This window comes from Rhinolophus sinicus, linkage group LG11 (assembly GCF_036562045.2).
Source record: "Rhinolophus sinicus isolate RSC01 linkage group LG11, ASM3656204v1, whole genome shotgun sequence".
Lineage (NCBI taxonomy): Eukaryota > Metazoa > Chordata > Mammalia > Chiroptera > Rhinolophidae > Rhinolophus > Rhinolophus sinicus.
Window position 1 is genome coordinate 71,995,258 of NC_133760.1, and position 20,071 is coordinate 72,015,328.

The 20,071-nt window shown below is 37.7% G+C and overlaps 1 protein-coding gene across 5 annotated transcripts in view; it reads left to right on the forward strand.

The window, feature by feature from the left end:
• AASS (aminoadipate-semialdehyde synthase) overlaps nt 1-20,071 on the forward strand; it is a 55,185-nt gene that overhangs the window by 18,154 nt on the left and 16,960 nt on the right. For 2 of the 5 annotated variants that reach the window (XM_019750056.2, XM_019750055.2), the window contains 13 exons: nt 1,067-1,134; nt 1,240-1,386; nt 2,323-2,401; nt 2,533-2,660; nt 4,073-4,221; nt 5,418-5,540; nt 5,925-6,036; nt 11,706-11,765; nt 12,316-12,383; nt 14,765-14,886; nt 15,094-15,220; nt 18,560-18,670; nt 18,753-18,861. In XM_019750056.2, the coding sequence (XP_019605615.2) occupies nt 1,067-1,134; nt 1,240-1,386; nt 2,323-2,401; nt 2,533-2,660; nt 4,073-4,221; nt 5,418-5,540; nt 5,925-6,036; nt 11,706-11,765; nt 12,316-12,383; nt 14,765-14,886; nt 15,094-15,220; nt 18,560-18,670; nt 18,753-18,861 (1,403 nt within the window). Of the gene's footprint in view, nt 1-1,066; nt 1,135-1,239; nt 1,387-2,322; nt 2,402-2,532; nt 2,661-4,072; nt 4,222-5,417; nt 5,541-5,840; nt 6,037-11,705; nt 11,766-12,315; nt 12,384-14,764; nt 14,887-15,093; nt 15,221-18,559; nt 18,671-18,752; nt 18,862-20,071 lie in introns of all 5 variants that reach the window. The other 3 variants (XM_074315660.1, XM_074315661.1, XM_019750057.2) reach the window with 3 other exon arrangements.

Sequence of the window (20,071 nt, forward strand, 5' to 3'; positions counted from 1 at the left end):
GTACATTTGTTAACAGTTGTCAAACTATACACTTTAAGTTGGTACATTTTATTATGCATAAGTTATTCCTTTAAAAGTTGACTTTAGAAAAAATAACAAAGAAAATTTGATAGGGATCTGGAGAGGGAAAGTTCTATTCCTGAAAAGAAGAAGAGATTGGATGGTGAGGTCTTTTTTGCTACAGACGTGCTTGGTTTTTGCTATTTGAAGGATGTCTAAACAGGGAAATCTATAAGGTGGCTGGTTAGGTCTTGAAATAAAATATCTGTGCTAGAGATACAGATTAGGGGTCATCTGTATATAGAGAGAGTACTTGAAATTTAGGACTGGATGAAATTAGCCAAGGAAAAAAATGTAGAGGTGGAAGAAATAAGGGAGCCCAGGACAGAATCTTGAGGCTGATTACTATATAGGGAAAGGGCTGAGGACACTAATATAAAAGGAATGGGCATGGGAAGAGGCACCTACAGAAACGTAGGATGAAAAATTTTAGGTCAGGGATGCTGAGGGATGAGAATTTTCTAACAAAGAGGGGCTCTATATTGCCTAATATCTATGACAAGTAAGTCAAAATCTGAAAAGTGTCCACTGAGTTTAGCTATTTAGGTACTAGAATTGCTGATGGGGTTCATGAGGTCAATGATAACTTTGTTTTTGTTTGTTCATTTTTTTGGTGTGGGAGGAAAGGAGGCGTGTTTAAATGTTAAGAATAAGCCAATAGAGAGGGATAGCGAAAGGAATAGTTCAATAGTGAATTCCTCAGAGAGGCAGGAAGGGATGGGATCTGGAGCAGAGGAGGAGAGATTACCCGAAGAGAAGAAGAGGGATACTCTTTCTATGTGAGCAGGATTGAACATTGAAGGGATAGGTGGGGATGCAGCTGGCTTAGTGCTGTTGGTGGCAGAAAGTGGAGAGGATGAATAAAATGGCTGCTGGGGCCCTTCCATCTCTGAGATGCTGTGGTCTGCACTTCCTCAGAGCCCCGAGCACGTTGGAGCGTGGGCGGAGAGAACACCTTCAATTCTTCCCAACTAACGATCTTTCTATTGGTCTGCTTCTGCAACAGGGATGATCAACATTTTACATGGAATGGGTTTAAGGCTCCTTGCTTTGGGACATCACACACCTTTTATGGTGAGACGTTTAATTTTGTTTATTTTTTGAAAATACATATCACACTTGAAGAACAGAACACTGTCTCCGGTGGTGGACTAACTGGACTTGTGTGCTTGCTTTCAGCACATTGGCATGGCTCATAACTATAGGAACAGCAGTCAGGCTGTGCAAGCTGTCCGTGATGCTGGCTATGAAATATCTCTGGGTTTGATGCCCAAGTCAATAGGGCCCTTAACATTTGTGTTCACAGGGACTGGTAATGTATCGAAGGTAAATCCCACCTGTCTTCTTTCTGTAAAGCAGTCTGAAACTCTGAAACTAACCCAAAGGATGTGGGCATTTTGTGGGCCTTTCAGAGCCCTGCTTTTCCATGAATGGGCATTCTCTTTTTGGCACTTTTTTTTTTTTTAACCTAAGTACTTTTCCCATAGTAAAGAGCAGTCATGGTCCAAACTTACATTCCTTGCTTTCAGTTGATTCCAAGCTGTGAGAAGCTTTGAACGTTTTTTCTTTTTTTTTTTCTTTTTCTTTTTCTTTTTAGAGGGATAACTCATTGTTAAGGGTATAAAGCTCTGTTCTTAGGGTAATCTGTTTTAATGCCATCACTGAGATGTCCAAAAGTTTGGAAGTTACCCCAGGATGTCAATTTTTCAAGATGACTTGGAGTTTTGCCCATCAGATGTTAGGGAGCTTAATTCAAGACTGTAGTTAATCCTTTCTTCCCTCTGGGGTGGTTTTGAGAATGCCTTTGTGTGACCCCCTTCCAGAGGAACTTGTAATTGTAAAATAGATAGTTCTTCAGTGAAAATATTTTACAAATAGGACACCGCTATGTGTATTATGCTGTGAGATAGGCATCTCATTTTGTGTGTAGGAAATACAGTTTCCCCACTTGAAATAATTTCGTCAATGGAGCAAAAAGTAAATAGGAATATTTTATTTTATTCTCACTTCTAAATACTATTGTTTCTATGCTGAGAAAAAAAAAAACGTCAAGCCCCTTCCAATGCGTGGTGTTCAAATTGGAATAAAAACTGGTCTGCAGGCTGTGAGCAAGAAACTCGTCTGTATTTCCTTCTGAATTTCTGCCCTTGTTCAGGGCATGACAAGTGGATAACTGGGGAAAATGAATTAGAATCTTTGCAGGAAACCATGTTGGCTCTTTTCCTATTGATTTTTGGATTTTTACTAATGTGTTATTTACAGGGAGCCCAAGAAATCTTCAATGAACTACCCTGTGAATATGTGGAACCACATGAATTAAAAGAAGTTTCCCAAACTGGAGGTAAGAGGGGGCGGGTGACTGTGCATATTTTTTACTGGTTTTATTTTTAATAGTTTCTGTGTTCTAATATTTTACCACCATAAATTCTTATCATTTGTCACCCACTTTACTCATTTCTTTCTCCCCGCAAGACCTGAGAAAAGTGTATGGAACAGTGTTAAGTCGCCATCATCATCTTGTCAGGAAAACAGATGGTATATATGATCCTGTAGACTATGACAAATATCCTGAGCACTACATAAGTCGTTTTAATACTGATGTGAGTATCATACTCAGCTTTTGAGTTGGTTGCTTGTGATACACTCTAGCTAGGCTGTTCTCAAGGAGAGAAATTATGAATGTGTGCACCGGTTTTCAGTTCCTCATACTGACTTGTTGTGAGTCCTTTGGGTATCATGAGTTGGCCTTAGGAGCTGTTGGCTTTTACTGATGTTGGGAGTGGCTTTTGTGAGTGGTTTTGGTGGTTTCTGTGGCTCTATGCCCTTTGCTTCGCTATCTCTGTTTCTACTTTAGGTCTGCATGTGCCCAGTAGCTTTAAAACATTTCCTGGGGAAGACTGTTTTCTGTATTTATCCTGGACTAGTTCTTATGGTCGGCTAAGCACAAGGTCTATGAAGTTTGATCTCAACATAGGTTTATTCCTCTGATGGCCACAGATTGCGATGATAACCTCAGCCAGTTATCTTGAAATGCATACCATTGATTACAGGGGGCCAGGGTAAAATAGTATGGCCATATAAGCTCAGGCCCATCCACTCTGTACAAAAAAGTCACAATTAAAATCCTTCTAATGGGGACACACTGGCCTCATTTTATCAGAAGAGCAATATGTTTGTGTATTCTGTTGTCATTGGGCATTCAACAGTCCTCCTCAAAATAAACCCACCAAAAATAAACTAAACAAATAATGTGTGCATTTATGGTGAGAGGGAATGTTTTAAATAATTTTGAATATGTTTGAATCATGTAGCATTTTTAGATTCTGGCATGAAGTTTAGTGTTAGAGCATGTAAAGCATGTTATAAAAAAGGACTCTTACCTGTAGCTTGCGAATTCTTGAAATGCCTAAGAAAGAAAAATCATGCAACTAGTCTCAAGCTAAAAAAGTTTGAATCTAGTAAACATCCATCCCTTCTCTTTTTCCCAATCACTGAAGTATTGGGAAATACTTCAGTGAACTACCATGTATGCATGTATGTAGCACATTTGTCCATGGAGCTTACAGATGGTATCTGATTTAATCTTCACAGCATCCCTTTGATGAATAGGGTACCTATTATCCCCATCTGACAGGTAAGGAAAACAGAGCCTAGAGAAGTTGAGGCAGCATGATTTAGGTCACGCTCTACTGGTGGTTGAACTGCAAATAGAGGGCTAGCTCATCTGATCCTCTGTCCTTTCCTTTTTCTTGGTTATGCAATACATTACAGAGCAAAACTGTTAATATATTTATGTTCATATGTTTCTCTATGATGGGGAATTCTACACTGAAATCTGGGTAGCTATTTATTGTCTTTGACTCAAAAGGTAGCCACTGACCTGGCAAATAACAAAGTCAATTCAAAGTAACATTACATTATTTCTCATGGAATTGACTGCCAGCTCTCTTTCAGCACACTGCACTGAAATATGCTATTTCCTAGCTTGTTGAACTTGGAACTTGCTTTATAGATTGCACCCTATACAAGTTGTTTTATTAATGGAATCTACTGGGAAACAAACACCCCTCGTCTACTGACCCGCCAAGACGCTGAGAGTCTCCTGGCTCCAGGCAAGTCCCCGATTGTTGGTGTGGAAGGCTGCCCTACATTGCCACACAAGTAAGGACTTTGCTTCCGCAATGATGGCGGTTCTTAGCAGCAGGACCCACTATTAGGGCATCACACATCACAGGATTTGATTGTTAATGACTACTTGTCTGCTTTATCTTACTTGACCTCTTCAGAGCATTTGACCATGAACCTTCCCTCCTTCCTGAAATTTTCTTCACTTCTGTGAATCCACATGCTGCTCAGAAGAAACCTCCTCAGCGAGGTCTTTTCCGGCTTCCCTGTTACCATCTCTCTCTAGTCTGTTTCTCTGTTTTATCCTGAAATTCACGATCATTTATTTTCTACTCTTTATGATCTTCCCGCTCCTACTCAAACTTAATCTTCTTAAGGAGAGGGGCCTGATTTAAGTAACCAGTACATTGCCTGACATATGTATTCAAATAATTACTAAAACATACAATTAATTAATCAATAAATATTTGTGGGACACCTGGTCTGTCTGGCACGCTGCTAAACTAAAGGATAGAGGAGAGTAAAAGGATGGTTGCTACCCTCAGGCTTGTAGCCGGCACCGAGCAAATGCCAAGGGAATGGCAGAAGCATTATTATCACAAGAGTTTAGAAGAAAGTGGGGAACCTGAGCTCAGGAATCCTAAGAAGGAGGAGTGAGGAGAATGAGAATTTCAAGTGACAGGATTGTGGCTTGATAAATATGGAGTCAGCAAAGCACAGTGAGTGGGGCAGTCTAAGTCTAGTGTGGGGTTTATATAGGCAAGTGGTAGTTGGAGATCGGGCAGGAAAATTGTAGTCAACCTCTAAAGGATTTCAAATGCTGGTCTGAGACTTTGGTTCATAATTCTAGAGATTTCCATGTAATAACGTGTAACATTATGTAGTACTAAGCAGGGAGGAGGGAGCTGGCTAGGTAGATTAAGTTCTTTCTTGTCAATGATATCTCTAGGGGAGGGATTTTCCACTTGTATTTCTTTTCTTCTCCTCCTCCCCCTCCCTACCCTACTCTTTCCTCCTCTCCCCCCCCCCCCTTCTTCCTTGTGAAGACTGAAACTCACAGTGGGGAGATTCTGTGTATCCCAGAACAACACAATGAGCTGTAGGAAAAGAGCTAACAGCCTAGGCGTCTCCCTTGAATAGCGTTCCAAGCACGTTTCATTTGTATTCATTTGTAATCTTGCTGGAGACTTCAGAGTTCCTTGGTCTGATCTAAGTGCGGATATTGTTTTCAGACTTGTGGCAATATGTGACATTTCAGCTGACACAGGAGGATCTATAGAGTTTATGACTGAATGCACGACGATAGAGCATCCCTTCTGCATGTATGATGCAGACCAGCATATTATTCATGACAGGTGAGTTTGCTGAACTTGGTAGATGGTGAGAGAGACATAAAAATATACCATTTACTTACCTTTATATACTAGTCTTAAAATACTTAATATTTTACATCTTTATGAAGACTATGCAAATTTCCAGAGATATACCGAAACATATTTGAAAGTTGTGTAGAAAACCCACGTGCAAATTTGAACACTTAAATCCACATATACTATATTTATGTGGGAGATGGGTTGCTGAAGAAGGAAAAAGTTTTGATTGAAAATGTGTTTATTTTCTTATACTTTGGTACAAAATTACAAATGATTATGAAGGAAATATAATGGAGTGGACATCTGGAAAAGTTGGTTTACAGCGAAGGTTTCGTACAGCCAAATAAAGCGTGTTGCTTCTCCTAGTGTTGAAGGTTCTGGGATTCTGATGTGTTCCATTGACAATCTGCCGGCACAGCTTCCAATTGAAGCTACGGAATACTTTGGCGACATGCTTTATCCTTATGTCGAAGAAATGGTAAGCAGACCTGGAGCCTCCACAGCTAGGCTTTAAATAGAGCTGCAGAGTGAGCTTATGAATGTTCTGGTCTATGGTATCTGAGAAATCTGTTGTAAAATGAAATGCCAGCCCTTCCCTGAAGTACTTACTGACACCCTTATTTTACATGTTCTGCTTACTCGTCTCTTGGGGAATATGGTTATATAACTGCCTTCATGCTTAATTCCAATTGCATTTGCCTCTCATTATATGGATTTCAGTAAAAAATGTTCATGACATGTAAGATATTTTGCTTTATTTTCAATTCTTTCTACTTTCGAAGGTCAATTCATATTGGGGCATTTTTACTGTGCTGTGATTAACAGATTTGAAAAATCAGAAATTTAGAAAATTTTATTAGATTTTAGTCATTAATACTGTGGAGATTGTGGAGTGTTATATTTCTCTGAAAAGTGTATTTAATAGGCAATTAACTTGGCTAGCCTTAAACTGAACGCACTGTCTCCCCTGAGTTGGGAGGTAGTTCACATAAAAGTTCACCTGCTTGACCTTTGATGGGGGTGCTGGTAGCTGACCTGCACACATTCAGTTCCGGGGTCATACAGAGACTTGGCACAGAGTTTACTCATATACGGAAAATGGGCTTTGCCTTCTTTTTGAATCTGTCTTTTCTGGCATTTCCTCCTCCCACTCTGAAGGCTGTGGTTGCTCTGGGTTCCGTTCCTGTTTCCTTAGATCAGAAAGTCAGAGAGTTTGCCACACATTTTTTCTTCCTTGCACTACATGGCCCATCTTCAGGGCACTGCCAATACAATGGGAAACTCACCACCATTGCTAATATTTCTTCCACGTTTTGACACTTCTCCAAAAACCGCCTCCTTACTATTTTTCATTCTCTGAAGCCCTCATGTAGTTGGTTTTGTTTTTTTGTCTAGAGTTTATACTTGTTATCACTAGGAGGAATGGTCTGTTAGAGCTTAGTCTCCTGTATATAAAATGGAACTCCCCAGTCCTAATACCTTGACTGAATCAACTTGACTCCAGCAAAGGTTTGAAGTAGCTATAAGAGCTGTGATGACTGTTCATTTCTTGAAATGTCTTTTTGTCTGGCTGCTCTAACACCATTTACCACTCTAAGAAGTTGTTGTAAGCCATTTTCAACTCAAAAAGCATTACGTTTCAAGGTATCAAAGTTTGTTTCTTTTGGGCCTTCGAACACAGTTTTTCATTCCTATTCGTCTTTAATCTAAATTGCCATTCATGGCAGGGGCGTGGGGATAAGGAGGAAGGTGAGGGGATTAGAAAACAGTCGGTAACCACAAGATGGCCACGGGGTTTTGAAAATTAATTTGGGGAATGTAATCAATAATGTTGTAAAGATTTTGTAGGGTATCTGATGGACACGTGTCCCATTTGGGAGACCACCTCAGGGATGATGTAGATGCCTGATCACTGCACTGTACACTTGAAGCTGAACAATAATGAATGCCAATTATAATTTTATATATATGTATATATATATATGTATATATATGTATGTATATACTTATAAGAAGCGGAGTACAGCATTAGGAATAGAGACAGTGGAAATGTCTCTGTGCGATGTCAGAGGAATAGTGGATGGGGGGAGGGGGGTTCACACAGTGTGAGGGATATAAATGATAAACGTCTAAGTATTAATTTGTCTTGTGCACCTGAAACTAATAATAATAAAAAAGAAATTGCCATTCATTCCGTACAGTTGATCTCATGTAGATGTGAGGAGAAAAACAAGCCAATTCAATGAATTCTCAGGAAGGTGTGACTGAGGATTAGCCCATGTAATTGATGAGGAATAAGTGCATTTCTTAAATGAAATTTTTATTAAGGATCAAAATATAATTTTTAATTTATGTAATAGTGGAAAATAACAGAGAAGTGATCCATAAGGGTACAGCCTGGTAAATTATCACAAAGACTCCCATGTGAACACAACATGGGTAAAGAAAAGAATAATGGTAACGTCCCAGAAACCGCTTTCTGCCTCTCCAAGCACCATCGCCACTCTCCTTCCTCAGGGTACCTACTATCTTGACTTCTAAGTGTGGATTAGTTTTACCTTTGGGGGGAAATTTTTATTTTTTCCAACATATTAATCAGAGTTTAAACTTACATCTCATAATTCCAGTAAACTTGTTGGGTCTGTTTATATTCTCTGTTTTACTCTTTTCTTGGTTTTTAGTCAATTCTTCTTATTTCATGGGCTGTTTTTTTTTTTTTTATTGAATGCTAGATATTGTGTATGTAAAATTTTAGAGATGACTTGAGGCTCTGGAGACTGTAGTAATTTTCTCCAGAGAAGATTTCCTTTGTTTCTGACAAGGAGATAGCTCAGAAGAAAAGCACCTCCGTTCATTTGGAATGGAAGTGATTCAAAGCTGGGCTTTAGTTCTTGGAGAACTAATGTTTTTCAATTTACCATTTATTTTAGGATATAGTCTTTCAGGATCCCACATGAAAATCTGGCATTGAATACAGTCCCCTTCAGCAAACTAAACTCCAGTTTTTGTTGTCCTATTGTTTAAAATCAGCCAGAAGCTCTTCTCAGTTTCTCAGTCTCTGCTCCTTTCTGCTCAGCTTTTCAGCATCCCAGTCATGTGTCCACATGGGCAACTTTACCTTGGAAAAGTGGTGCCAAATGTTGGACTCGTCTCCCTGGGCGTTCTTCTCCAGAATTACGGTGCAGCAAGTCTTTACTGCCTTTGAACCTAAAAACTGAGACTTTTCATGTTTTACCTGGTTTTATTCAATGGGAGGATTGGTCTGAAAAGAGCAAATTCACCATTACTGAGTGGAAAATATACATTCAGACAGGTGATGTGTTTGTACCTACGTAAGTCAATAGCTGATAGACTTTTAGGCAGTGTGACAAGGGTAAGAATGGCAAACAGTGAGGTGTTGGAGATTTTTCGTCAGTACTGAAGCAGATGGTATTGCTTAGATGTCTGATGAGCAACCCATCTTCTCTGAACTGTCACACTGTCTTCATTTATATATATCACTCTAGTTCTCTACACAGCCTGGTGGAATTGCCTTGGGGGCGTCTATCTCAGCACTATCTTTTAAGTACTGAACATTTGTGAAAATTGATGACTATCTATTTTGTAGTCTTGATATGTAAGTGTCTGCTCACCACTAAAAATTTAAGTATATTGTCTGCGTTCTCTCCTGATAACTATATGGGACTGTATTTAAAGTATATGTACTGTCCTTTTCTCCCCAGAGTTTCCTTTTTGACTTAAGGTCCATACATTCTGTAGCATTGCAGGCTCACACTATCATTTTGCACCGATATAGAATTTTTGTTTTAGTTGAATTCAATAGGTATTTATTGTCTGTTGGAACAAGGCACACACATAGATGAAGAGAATTAAAACACAACTTCTGACCTGTAGAAGCATGAGGTTGCACACATAAGTGTGTAACCCAGCCATAAGCTGTAATGTGACAACCATTAGAAAGATGGTAATGAAGTTGTGGAGGGAGAGGCTCTGTCCTATGGGTAAAGTTAGGAAAGGTTTTATGAAGGAGGTGACATTTCAGCTGACTCTTGATAGAGGTATAGGATCTGTTTATTTGCATGGGCACGGGAGGTATAGTACGTGATGGAGACAGAGTAACGGTGGGAGTTAATCTAAGGATTCTGTGAGTTGTCAAGTCTGATGAAGCAAAGGTAAGTATGTTGGATGTACATTGAAAAGGGCCTTAAAACCAGGGTAAATAGCTTGAAATTATGAACTCTCAAAGGTATTGTACGTGGAAGTGACAAGGCATACACTATGCTTCGGGACCCTGTGCTTGCAGTCTTGTAATGGTTGAATTCTAGCAAGCCACGTAATTAATGGAGTAATTGAGCAACTTTTGTTGTCATTTATGTTTGCCTTTCTCTAGGTAAACTCATGACAGTTACTTAGTTTTCTTGGGGGGAACCCCACCTAACTTTAAATAATTATTGTATGTATCGACTAATATATTAATTGAATGCGAGTATTTACCATTTTATAATGTAGCAGGCATGTGGCAAGATGTCAAGTGCAGTTCCTACCTTCAAGGTGTGCTTGGGGGCAGATTTTTGGTAAAGACTTCACAGAGGAGGCAATTCTTCAGCTGTACGTTGGAGGTTGAAGAGTTAGATCAGTAGCATGTGAGGCATCTCCCTGGTGTAGCACAGAGGCACATGAAAGCATCATGCAGATAAGCAACTCCACTCTGATAATAGGCCTGACGTGCTGGGTCTGAGGCACAAGGGAGAGTTGATCTTGGAGAGGCAGAACCAGCCTGTAGAGAGTCTTGCAGGCCTAGGGAGCTAGAGACTTGATCTCGAAAGCAAGGGAAAGCTCCTGTATTATAGGCACAGGAGAAGTAATAAGATTTGTGTTTTAGATTGGAGATAAATGAAGGGAAGTAAGATGGGAGGTAGTTCTCATGGTCCCAGCAAGACCTAAATAAAGCTGTAGAATCAGAGATAATCAGCAGAGAGAATTCAGAGGTATAATCATATGCCCAGTGAAATTCCTACAGAGTTTGTAGGTAGAGCAGTCAGCTTGAGGAGGGACTACTCCAAAAGTGCCCAGGAGAAAGAAGCAGTGGGAGGATGCCAGGTGTGCTAATTTCATGAGCTTCCCAAAGAATGTCCTTCCTTCCTTCCTCCCTCCCTCCCTCCCTCCCTCCCTCCCTCCCTCCCTCCCTCCCTCTCTCTTTCTTTCTCTTTCTCTCTCTCTCTCTCTCTCCCACTCTCTCTCTTTCTGCCCATATCCTAGGAATAGATAGCCTAGGTGTCTTGTGGTTTAGAGACATGGAAGTAGTTTTATATTTATTTTAATACAATAAATAAATGCTCTTCTGCGAGCATCTGGTGGGTACATTTTAGTCTTAGTTGGGTGAGTGCTCTAGACATTAATCTACGGATAAGGGGTGGGAATGATTGTCTCATTGGCTCTAATGCCCTGACCCTCGGAAGCAACAATACTGATTTATATGCTCTTTACCCTTGGCGGTCTATTCAAGAGTTGGATACCTTGGAGGAAATGAGGAGGACTAGAAGGATGCTGGGATGTTAATATATAGTAAGAAACATGGTTTTGGTTGTTGGCCACCTGATTCATTCTTATGAGATAATGGGAAGAGTGTGATGGCTTTTTGAGGTCTCCTTCGTCAAGTCACGGACACTTTTGAAATGCTGGTGTGCCTACAAACACAACTTACAGTGACCTGAGGGAGACTCCGTCTTGTAGTGTTGGTGGCTTGCTGTCTGGAAGACACATTCTCTACTTCTAATTGGACATCTTGTACCTTTGAAATGGGATGGAGGCTCTCAAAGGGAGGATGGTGGTGGTGTTGGCCAACATGCTCAACGTGATACACCTACGTGGTGGGGAAGGACACGCTTTGTCATGTTCCCAGCGAGCAAAGATGATTGTCATCAAATTTCAGTTTTAAAATGGGAACTTGTGTTGAAATAGCCTCTTCTAGTGGGGCAGACTTCACTTGTACAAGACTTCTATTACCAATTATTTATATTCAGTGATTTTCAGAAAACTTTTCTAAATTATTTTCTTCTTTTGACTAATATTTTAACATGGATACAAATATCAAGAAGCCTTCTTTGCAGTGTCATTTATCTCTTACCAATCTCATTTTCCTTTCAGATTTTATCAGATGCCACACAGCCTCTTGAAAGTCAAAATTTTTCTCCTGTAGTACGAGATGTAAGTCATGAAAAAATTTTTTTTCCAAGAATGTATTTTTTCCACTATTATCCTCTCTGCTCCCTTTCCCTCCACTTTTTCTCTCCCCATCTTTATCTATCTATGTAACTATCTACCATGTTTCTCTGAAAATAAAACCTAGCCAGACAATCAGCTCTAATGCATCTTTTGGGGCAAAAATTAATATAAGATCTGGTATTATATTATATTACATCTCATATCATATCATATCATATCATATCATATCATATCATATCATATCATATCATATCATACCAGGTCTTATAGTAAAATAAGACCAGGTCTTATATTAATTTTTGCTACAAAAGATGCATCAGAGCTGATTGTCCATTTAGGTCCTCTTTTTGGGGAAACACGGTATGTATCTATGTATGCATATCTATCTATCTATCTATCTATCTATCTATCTATCTATCATCTATCTATCTATCCATCTATCTATATGTCTCTCTTCTCTATCAGTCATGAGCCCATGGTTGTGGGACTAAAATGTGGATATTAAAGACATGTCTCTGTCATATACATTTAGGCAGTGATTGCATCCAACGGTATATTGGCTGATAAGTACAAATATATCCAGAAACTACGAGAGAGCAGGTAAGCATTGTTCTTATCTTGGATCTGATGAGTATTTTTTTTTAATGTTTCAATGTGAGTTTATGAGACTAAGTTTATACAAGATGTAAATTTTGAAAATATCTGTAAATATAGGCAATCCAAACTAAGTGACTGGCTGAAACCTGTGTGAATCATTTTCTCCAGAACAGTCTTGTAGCATCATTTGGGCTTTCTAATATTCTACGTAAACTTGTGTGTAAACAAGCAAAAGTACCAAGCTATCCTTTCTTTAGCATGTTGTATACTGTCATGCCTCAGTTATTTCCTCTAAGGACAATGAGGACACAAATCTTTTCTGTGGTGCTTTCAGTCTGGTTTTCAGCTGAGGGTTTGGACTTTCTTTTGGTTAGTGTAATGTTTAGGAAAGTGGGCTCTTAGGTAGAAATTAAGAGGAGTGAAGAAAGAAAATGATCAGAGGTCAGTTTTCCCTGGGGATTCTTATTAGGAGGAAGGTGCCAAACCAGGTTCTCACAGAAAGATGCTTAGCTAAGGCCCTTGTTTCCTTAATTGATTTTTCTACTCAAAGTTTGAAAATATGGACATTTCTTTGGAATGTTCTGGCCCACTTCAGTTGACTGCACTCAATTTGTGTTTATGTCTGCTTTACTGGTCTAGTCATGTCTAACAAAATAACCCATGCACTGAATTCTCAGGATAAACCAATGTGGGAAAATTAATAACAAACAAATAAGCAAGCAAACTGCCTTATCTTCTTTCTCAATTGTTCTACCTAAAGAAGGAAATACAGAGATCTGCCCAGATCAAGTATACTACTGTTATGATTTTCCCATATGTGTTAGTTTGCTTACAGTTACTTTTTATGCATTCATGAAAAATTTTGGCATAAGATAGCAAGAGTGTATACTTTGTGTTTTAAAAAAGCAGCTAGCTGTATAACCCCATAGGAGAGTTTCTTGTAAGGGACACTTCACATGTATTTGTTTTTCATAGCTCTCTATCATTTAATTCTCATCACCTGATGATCTCTTATACTACTCATCGTAATGACGTGTGTAACATCTCACGATGACATCTTCAGTCTTACACACCATATTTCATGTAACAGTAGGTCTGCTTGGCTCCAGCTGCTAGGACTGCCTGCCCTCCTTCCCTGGTGGAATCTTGTGCCAAGACACTGATATGACGATCACATTTTGAAAGGAAATTTAAGTTATTGTGCCCCGGCCTTATTCTTACGTTCTTGCTATCATTTAGCATAGTGATCATTAACCTGCAGTGTTTGGGGGTGCTGATAAGATATTAATAAGATATAGAATCCAGGAGTGAGTCTTTAAAAAAATGTATCTTGAACACTTTATATTTAGACATCAAAATAATATGTTTTAATTATGTAAACTATAAAAAGTGTTATTAAGTAGGGTATACAATAACCAAGTAATAGTGGTTCTTTCTGGGAGGTGAAATGGGATGGGGTGGAAGTTTTAGGAACCCTCACCTCAGCAGTAATATGAATGTTGGGGTGAAGAGGGGCAGAGACATTTTATATTTATATTTATTTTTAGTCACTTATAATTCATGAGAAGGTTAAAGTTTGAGCAATGTCCTGGCCTAAAAGATCCCCACAGCACCAGGCCATTTCCATGGTTTTACACTGATATCTGGGAATTTAATTCAAAAGAATTTTAATGAGTACTTTTCATAGTGAAGAAAAAAATATACTGAGCATTAATGGGTTAATAAAGCTGAGTAAGACTTAGTCACTGTCTTGGAGGTCAGAGTTTGTTGGAAAGAAAAATCGTTATCTGTCAGGAAGGAAAAAATTTGAACAGAACAAACTGTTGAAGCATTAAAATCCTGCCTAGTAAATCATCTTAGGTTTCTACATTTTACGTACGGCATTTGTGGTTTCAAAGTTATGGTTTCAACTCTCTCAAGTGACCCTAACGATAAACGACCAAACAAATGTCCACTAATAATCTCGAATAATAATCTCCTCAGATTGATGTTTCCTGAGATTGTTGTGAGGAGTAAACAAGGTTTCTGAGGTAAAGCTCCAGCTCGATATTAAGTCACATCCCCTGGAAGGACAAAGTGTGAGACCAAGTGACTCAGTTGTAAGGCAAACAATGGTCCAACACCTCGCTAGTCGAATTCATGAAAGTTTATGGGTGTATACCTCTGCGATGTCAGGGTTTATTGTTTATTGTGCAAAAGCTAAAATAATTCATGAAAAATGTTGGTGTAGGTTAATTCCTGAGGTTCTTATTATGAATAATGTGGGGAAAATGATTGCTTCATAGTCTTAAGTTTTAGTTTAGTTTAGCAAGATTCTGTTATTTAATTGTTTTTGTTGTTGTTAAATGATTCCTGTATGCCCCACCTTTTTCTTTTTTAAATAGGGAACGTGCTCAGTCACTTTCAATGGCTACCAAGAAAAAGGTTTTGGTTCTTGGAACTGGTTACGTATCTGAGCCTGTATTGGAATACCTGTCAAGAGATGCCAATATAGAAATAACAGTAGGTAAATAAGCCCCCATTTTTCAAGAAGAAGAAGAAAGAGGGGGAACCCAAAAACCAACGATGTCATAGCATGTTTACTCTGTGAATTTTAGATGACTATTTTGTTTCTAAACTTTGAAAAATTGTTTTTTGGAGATTTTAAAAGGTGTTTTGCTCTCTGACCAGTGGAAGGAAACCTAAAAATTGGACTTTTTAATTCTTAAAATAGGCTCTGACATAAAGAATCAAATTGAACTGTTAGGCAAGAAATATAACATTAATCCTGTTATCATGGAGATTGGTAAACAAGAAGAGAAGTTGGGCTCCTTGGTGGCAAAACAGGATCTTGTCATCAGGTTAGTATCTAGAAAGAAATGATTGTCACGTGCTTTGTTGTCATTTCTCTTTCCTTATTTTCTCTTCCGTTCTCTAAGTAAACTTGTTAATTTAATTGTGCATTGAGAAAAGTGCACAAATCACAAGTGTATAGTTCAGTGAATTTTCACCAAGTGAACACACCATGTAACTATCATCAGAACCGGAAATGGAATATGTACCCCAGAATCCCTCCTTGTGCCCCCTCCCATTTACTAGCCCCATTTCCCAAAGGTAAGCACTGTCCTGGCCTCTAACATTGTAGATTAGTATTTGCTAGTTTTCAACTTTGTACAATTGGAGTTGTTCAGTATGTCCCCATTTGTGGCTGCCTTCTTTCATTCAACATTATGGTTGTGAGAGTTGTTTGTGTTTTTTGTAGTATATTCATTTTCATTGCTGCACGATATTCCATGTATGGATATACCATTATTACCCATTTGATGGTCAATGGGTGTTTAGGTTGTCTCAGGGATTTGGCTACTATGGGTATCTACCTAGAAGTGGAATTTCTGGGGCATGAGGTATTCGTGTTTCATATATTTTGGTAGCAATTTTATCTTTTGGATTTATAAAGCATAAATTAAATTGAATAGACTCTCTAGCTTTATGACCATTTAGGAACAGATCTTGAAATATAGTGTTTATTACTTCCTAATAAAAATGCAGATCTAACTTCTAGATACAGAGCTACATGAGGTTCACTTTAAAATTAAATTTGGTTTCTAAATATCAAAGTGATGAGAATAGTAATTTATTCTTAGAATATAATTTTTCCAAGATGGAAGGAAGAAAGTCACCTGCTCATTTATAGTTAGATCAATTCATAGTTAGGTCAGATTCAAATGATATCTTTAGAGGAAGTTAGATCAGATTCAAATGATATCCTTGAAGGAAGTTCTGTGATGTCCTACTTAAAAAAATAAACAGACTTGGAAAACAAATACAATAAAAGATAATTCTAAGTGGGAACTTTTACGTTCTCTCTTGATATATTTAAACATACACTCATTCTGAGCACTTAAATATTATTCAGTTTGTACAAATTTAATACACATTAATTTTTCTTCAGCAAAAATTTACTAATGACCAATAAACATTGTCTGTCAGTAATACGATTATGAAAATAAGTCTGATTCAAAATTGAATGTTCCAGCATTCTGAATAAAACAGAGAATTTGTTTTACCACACAGAGTTACTTACATATAACATTGTTTTTTAATTAAAAAAATAACATTACAAAATACATTTGGAACTAAATCTGAAGCAAAATATGACAAGATAATGGATAAAGACAATAATCTATTAGTATGTTCAAAATTTAAAATTTAGCAAACGGGTAGCCTTTCATAAGATTTAGCATTAGCAAAATCTGTTTTATATTTACTTTTTCTCAGTTGAGTTTCCAGTGGTAATACTGGTAATACTGGTAAACATTGTTATCCTGTAGTGTTCCTTAAATTTAAAAAAGTTTTTTTAAGTTGGAGAAAGAATGTTTTGATGTAAGAACAGTGATAGGAACTACAAAAATAAAATGAGTAAAGGATATGTTTCACAAATAATTTTACAATAGTGTGTTAAATCCTCATGGTTTTACTTTCTTCAATTTTATTTTGTAATGATTTAATGCAAAATAAATCATTAAGTTACTTTGGTAAGTTAGTTTAAAAATACCATTTGTATTTTGTATATGTTATTACAAGTGGTATTTCCAAGTATATGGATTAATTAGGCTGGAGTCAACACAGTAATTTATGAGTTAAGTTCTCTTAACTAGTTACTGTATCAAGTTACTATATCACATACACAATGAATTATGAACTATAATTCCCTTTGTGTAAAAAAGGCACCACCAACGAAAATCCTATCATTCTAGTTCTCAGCTTTTTATCAGGTTAGTGCAGATAATGACAAAGTTTAAAAATATTATTAGATCTTGATAACATTTTTAACAGGCAAGTTTTCATTGTGGGGAAAGTGACACAAAAATCTCCGTTTAACCTTTTAGATGATGTCACTGTACATTTTCTATTAGTACTTTTCCAACAAAGAATTTTGTAAGTATTTTGTTCATTGTCTTAAAGGGTTACTGTATTCAGTAATACTTCTTTTAGACTAAGAGGCCGGAAAACAGTGATCAAGAGCATTCATAGTGATACTGGCAAAATGTGTAGACAATTTCATTGTACATGATAATAAACATATTTAGCAATATTTATTCTGTTAACCTGAGGAGAAATAAGAGCCTAAGAGGTGGCTTTATTGTTTTGTTTTACGTGAAATAGAGAAAATCTGAAGTGTGCAGGATGAGTTTGACATATACAGTAATACAGTGTGATAATATTTATAAGCTTGTATTTATATTGTTGTTGGGACGATGTAGATTTTTTTGAACCAAATAGGCAATAAGCTAGTAGAACTTAAATATTGTTAAGCAACCAATAGAGTATTTTATTATTCTTTGGATAGAATATGAATATACTCATTTGTATCAGCATTTATGAAAGTTCTTTTGTGTGTGTGTGTGTGTGTGATTGTATAGTCCCAATTCCAAATTAAAATACCAAAGCTGGATTTTTAGAAAACCCATTCAAAGTTGAGTTTTATGAGCAGCTTCATTTTTTGCTCACCATATAGACTTTTCACCATTTTGGTAGCCTTTACACCAGTTAATACCATTAAAGCCGATCTCCTGCCTTGGCCTTTCCTCGACTCTACCCTGTAATGTAACACACAGGCCACTTTAACTAAGTTTCACCACCTCTGGATAGCCATTTGGGAGATGTGGAGGTAAAAAGAACAGCAAGCTTATCTTTTAGTAGGGGACCCAAGACAGGAAATCATAGAAATATAAGAATGGATGGAATAAATTCCATAACACGTTATAAAGAAATAGCTGGGTGCATGAAGAGGAAAAACATCTGGCTTTGGGGGAATCTGGGGAAGCGTCTCGAAGGAGATAACATTTCAGACACTTCTTTAGGGAGGCTTAGATGGAGGTAGGTGGAAGGAGCATTCCAAGTTGGAAGGCACAGTGAACGTAGAGATTCAGAACTGGCAAAATTGGGAGTGGAGAGTTACAATAGCTTCTTTATGGAGAAAGATCGAGGGAGAAAAATGCACAGGTGTAGGTCATATTGTGGAGATTTTTAAATGGGATAACAGGATACATTTATTCTGTAGTCCTCAAAGAATCATTGATCATCTCTGAGAGAATAAATTAATCAGAATTTGTCTCAGCTTTAGTGCAGTTGAGGGTACATTGGAAGGTAATGTTGGAAAAGAAAGTTTCTGATTATCTTCTTCCTCCATTTTCAAGCTTGCTGCCTTATGTATTACATCCTTTTGTGGCCAAGGCATGCATCGCAAGCAGAGTTAATATGATCACTGCAAGCTACATCACCCCAGCCCTAAAAGAATTGGAAAAGAGGTATGTTTCAGTCATTTTCAACAAAGTAGATCCATGGCACTACTTTTCTTTTACGTCCAACTTTTCTTTCCTCTTCTTGTAGTGTGGAAGATGCTGGCATCACAGTCATCGGCGAATTGGGGTTGGACCCTGGTCTTGACCATATGTTGGCAATGGAAACAATAGATAAAGCCAAAGAAGTGGGAGCCACGGTGAGCCAATTTACACCCAAAAGCCTATTTAGGAAAACCACAAAGGTCCAGGCTTTTGTGTTCAGATATAATCTTTCTCTAAGTTTAGTTAAAGGTGTTGCTATACTGTTCACTCCTACTTTGACTAGAAATTTCAAGTAAAATTCTGTAACTTCAGAAATATCTGCATGGTAAACAATGTCCAAGTCGTAGCAGTTTATTTTTAGAGAAATAGATGCTCCTATAATATTTTGGTTTAGTAAAAGATTTCAGACTGCCTTGGAGACTCTGTTGTTCAGGACCTAGCATTGCATGTGAGTCTCAGTACTTACTCCAGCAAAAGGACTATGAAGATGGATTATCTGTCACATGCAAGGGATGGACTTATACAGCCCTTGTCATCCCAAGGGGTAGGAGGCATATAGGATGTTGTTACTCTTATGGGTGCATATTATTTGATGAAAGAAGACTTTGAGAATACCATAGACATTAGCAGCTCGGGAGGCAAACCTGGTCCCTTCTCCGAGCTGGATCCCAAGGTGAAAGCAGCCTTTCCAAGAGCTTACAGTAAGGAAGTCCACCTTACTCCATAGTCACTTCAGGTAGTAAAGACATCCAGACATAGCACAGGCACCAACACTGGATTCTGAACACCATGGAGAGTTAAACGAAGGTGCCTCTCAATCTGATGAGAAAGAAAGATCATATATATATACATATATATCTCCATGGTGTTCAGAATCCAGTGTTGGGGCCTGTGCTATGTCTGGATGTCTTTACTACCTGAAGTGACTATATATATAGTTACAAGAAGTGGAGTACAGCATTAGGAATAGAGACAGTGGAAATGTAATGGCTGTGTGCTGTTAGACGGGTAGTAGATTGGGGGAGGGGAGTTATCACTTTGTGAGGGATATAAGTGATAAATGTCTAACTATTACATTGTTTTGTACACCTGAAACTAATAAAAAGAATATATATATTAAAAAAAAAGCAAAACAATCACCACTTAGAACTGGGTATTCTTTGAACATTGTCAAATATCTTGTAAAATTTAAATTAGGAATAAAAATGTTCCATGTGATACATATACAAATTCTCCTTAAGATTGTCATCTTGTACAGTAAAACACTATGTTAGTATTTTCAAAAAACGTTTGACTTTTACAAGTGGGAACAACTCTTTACAACATCCATCCATTGGTATTATGACATATGTTTTACATATAAGA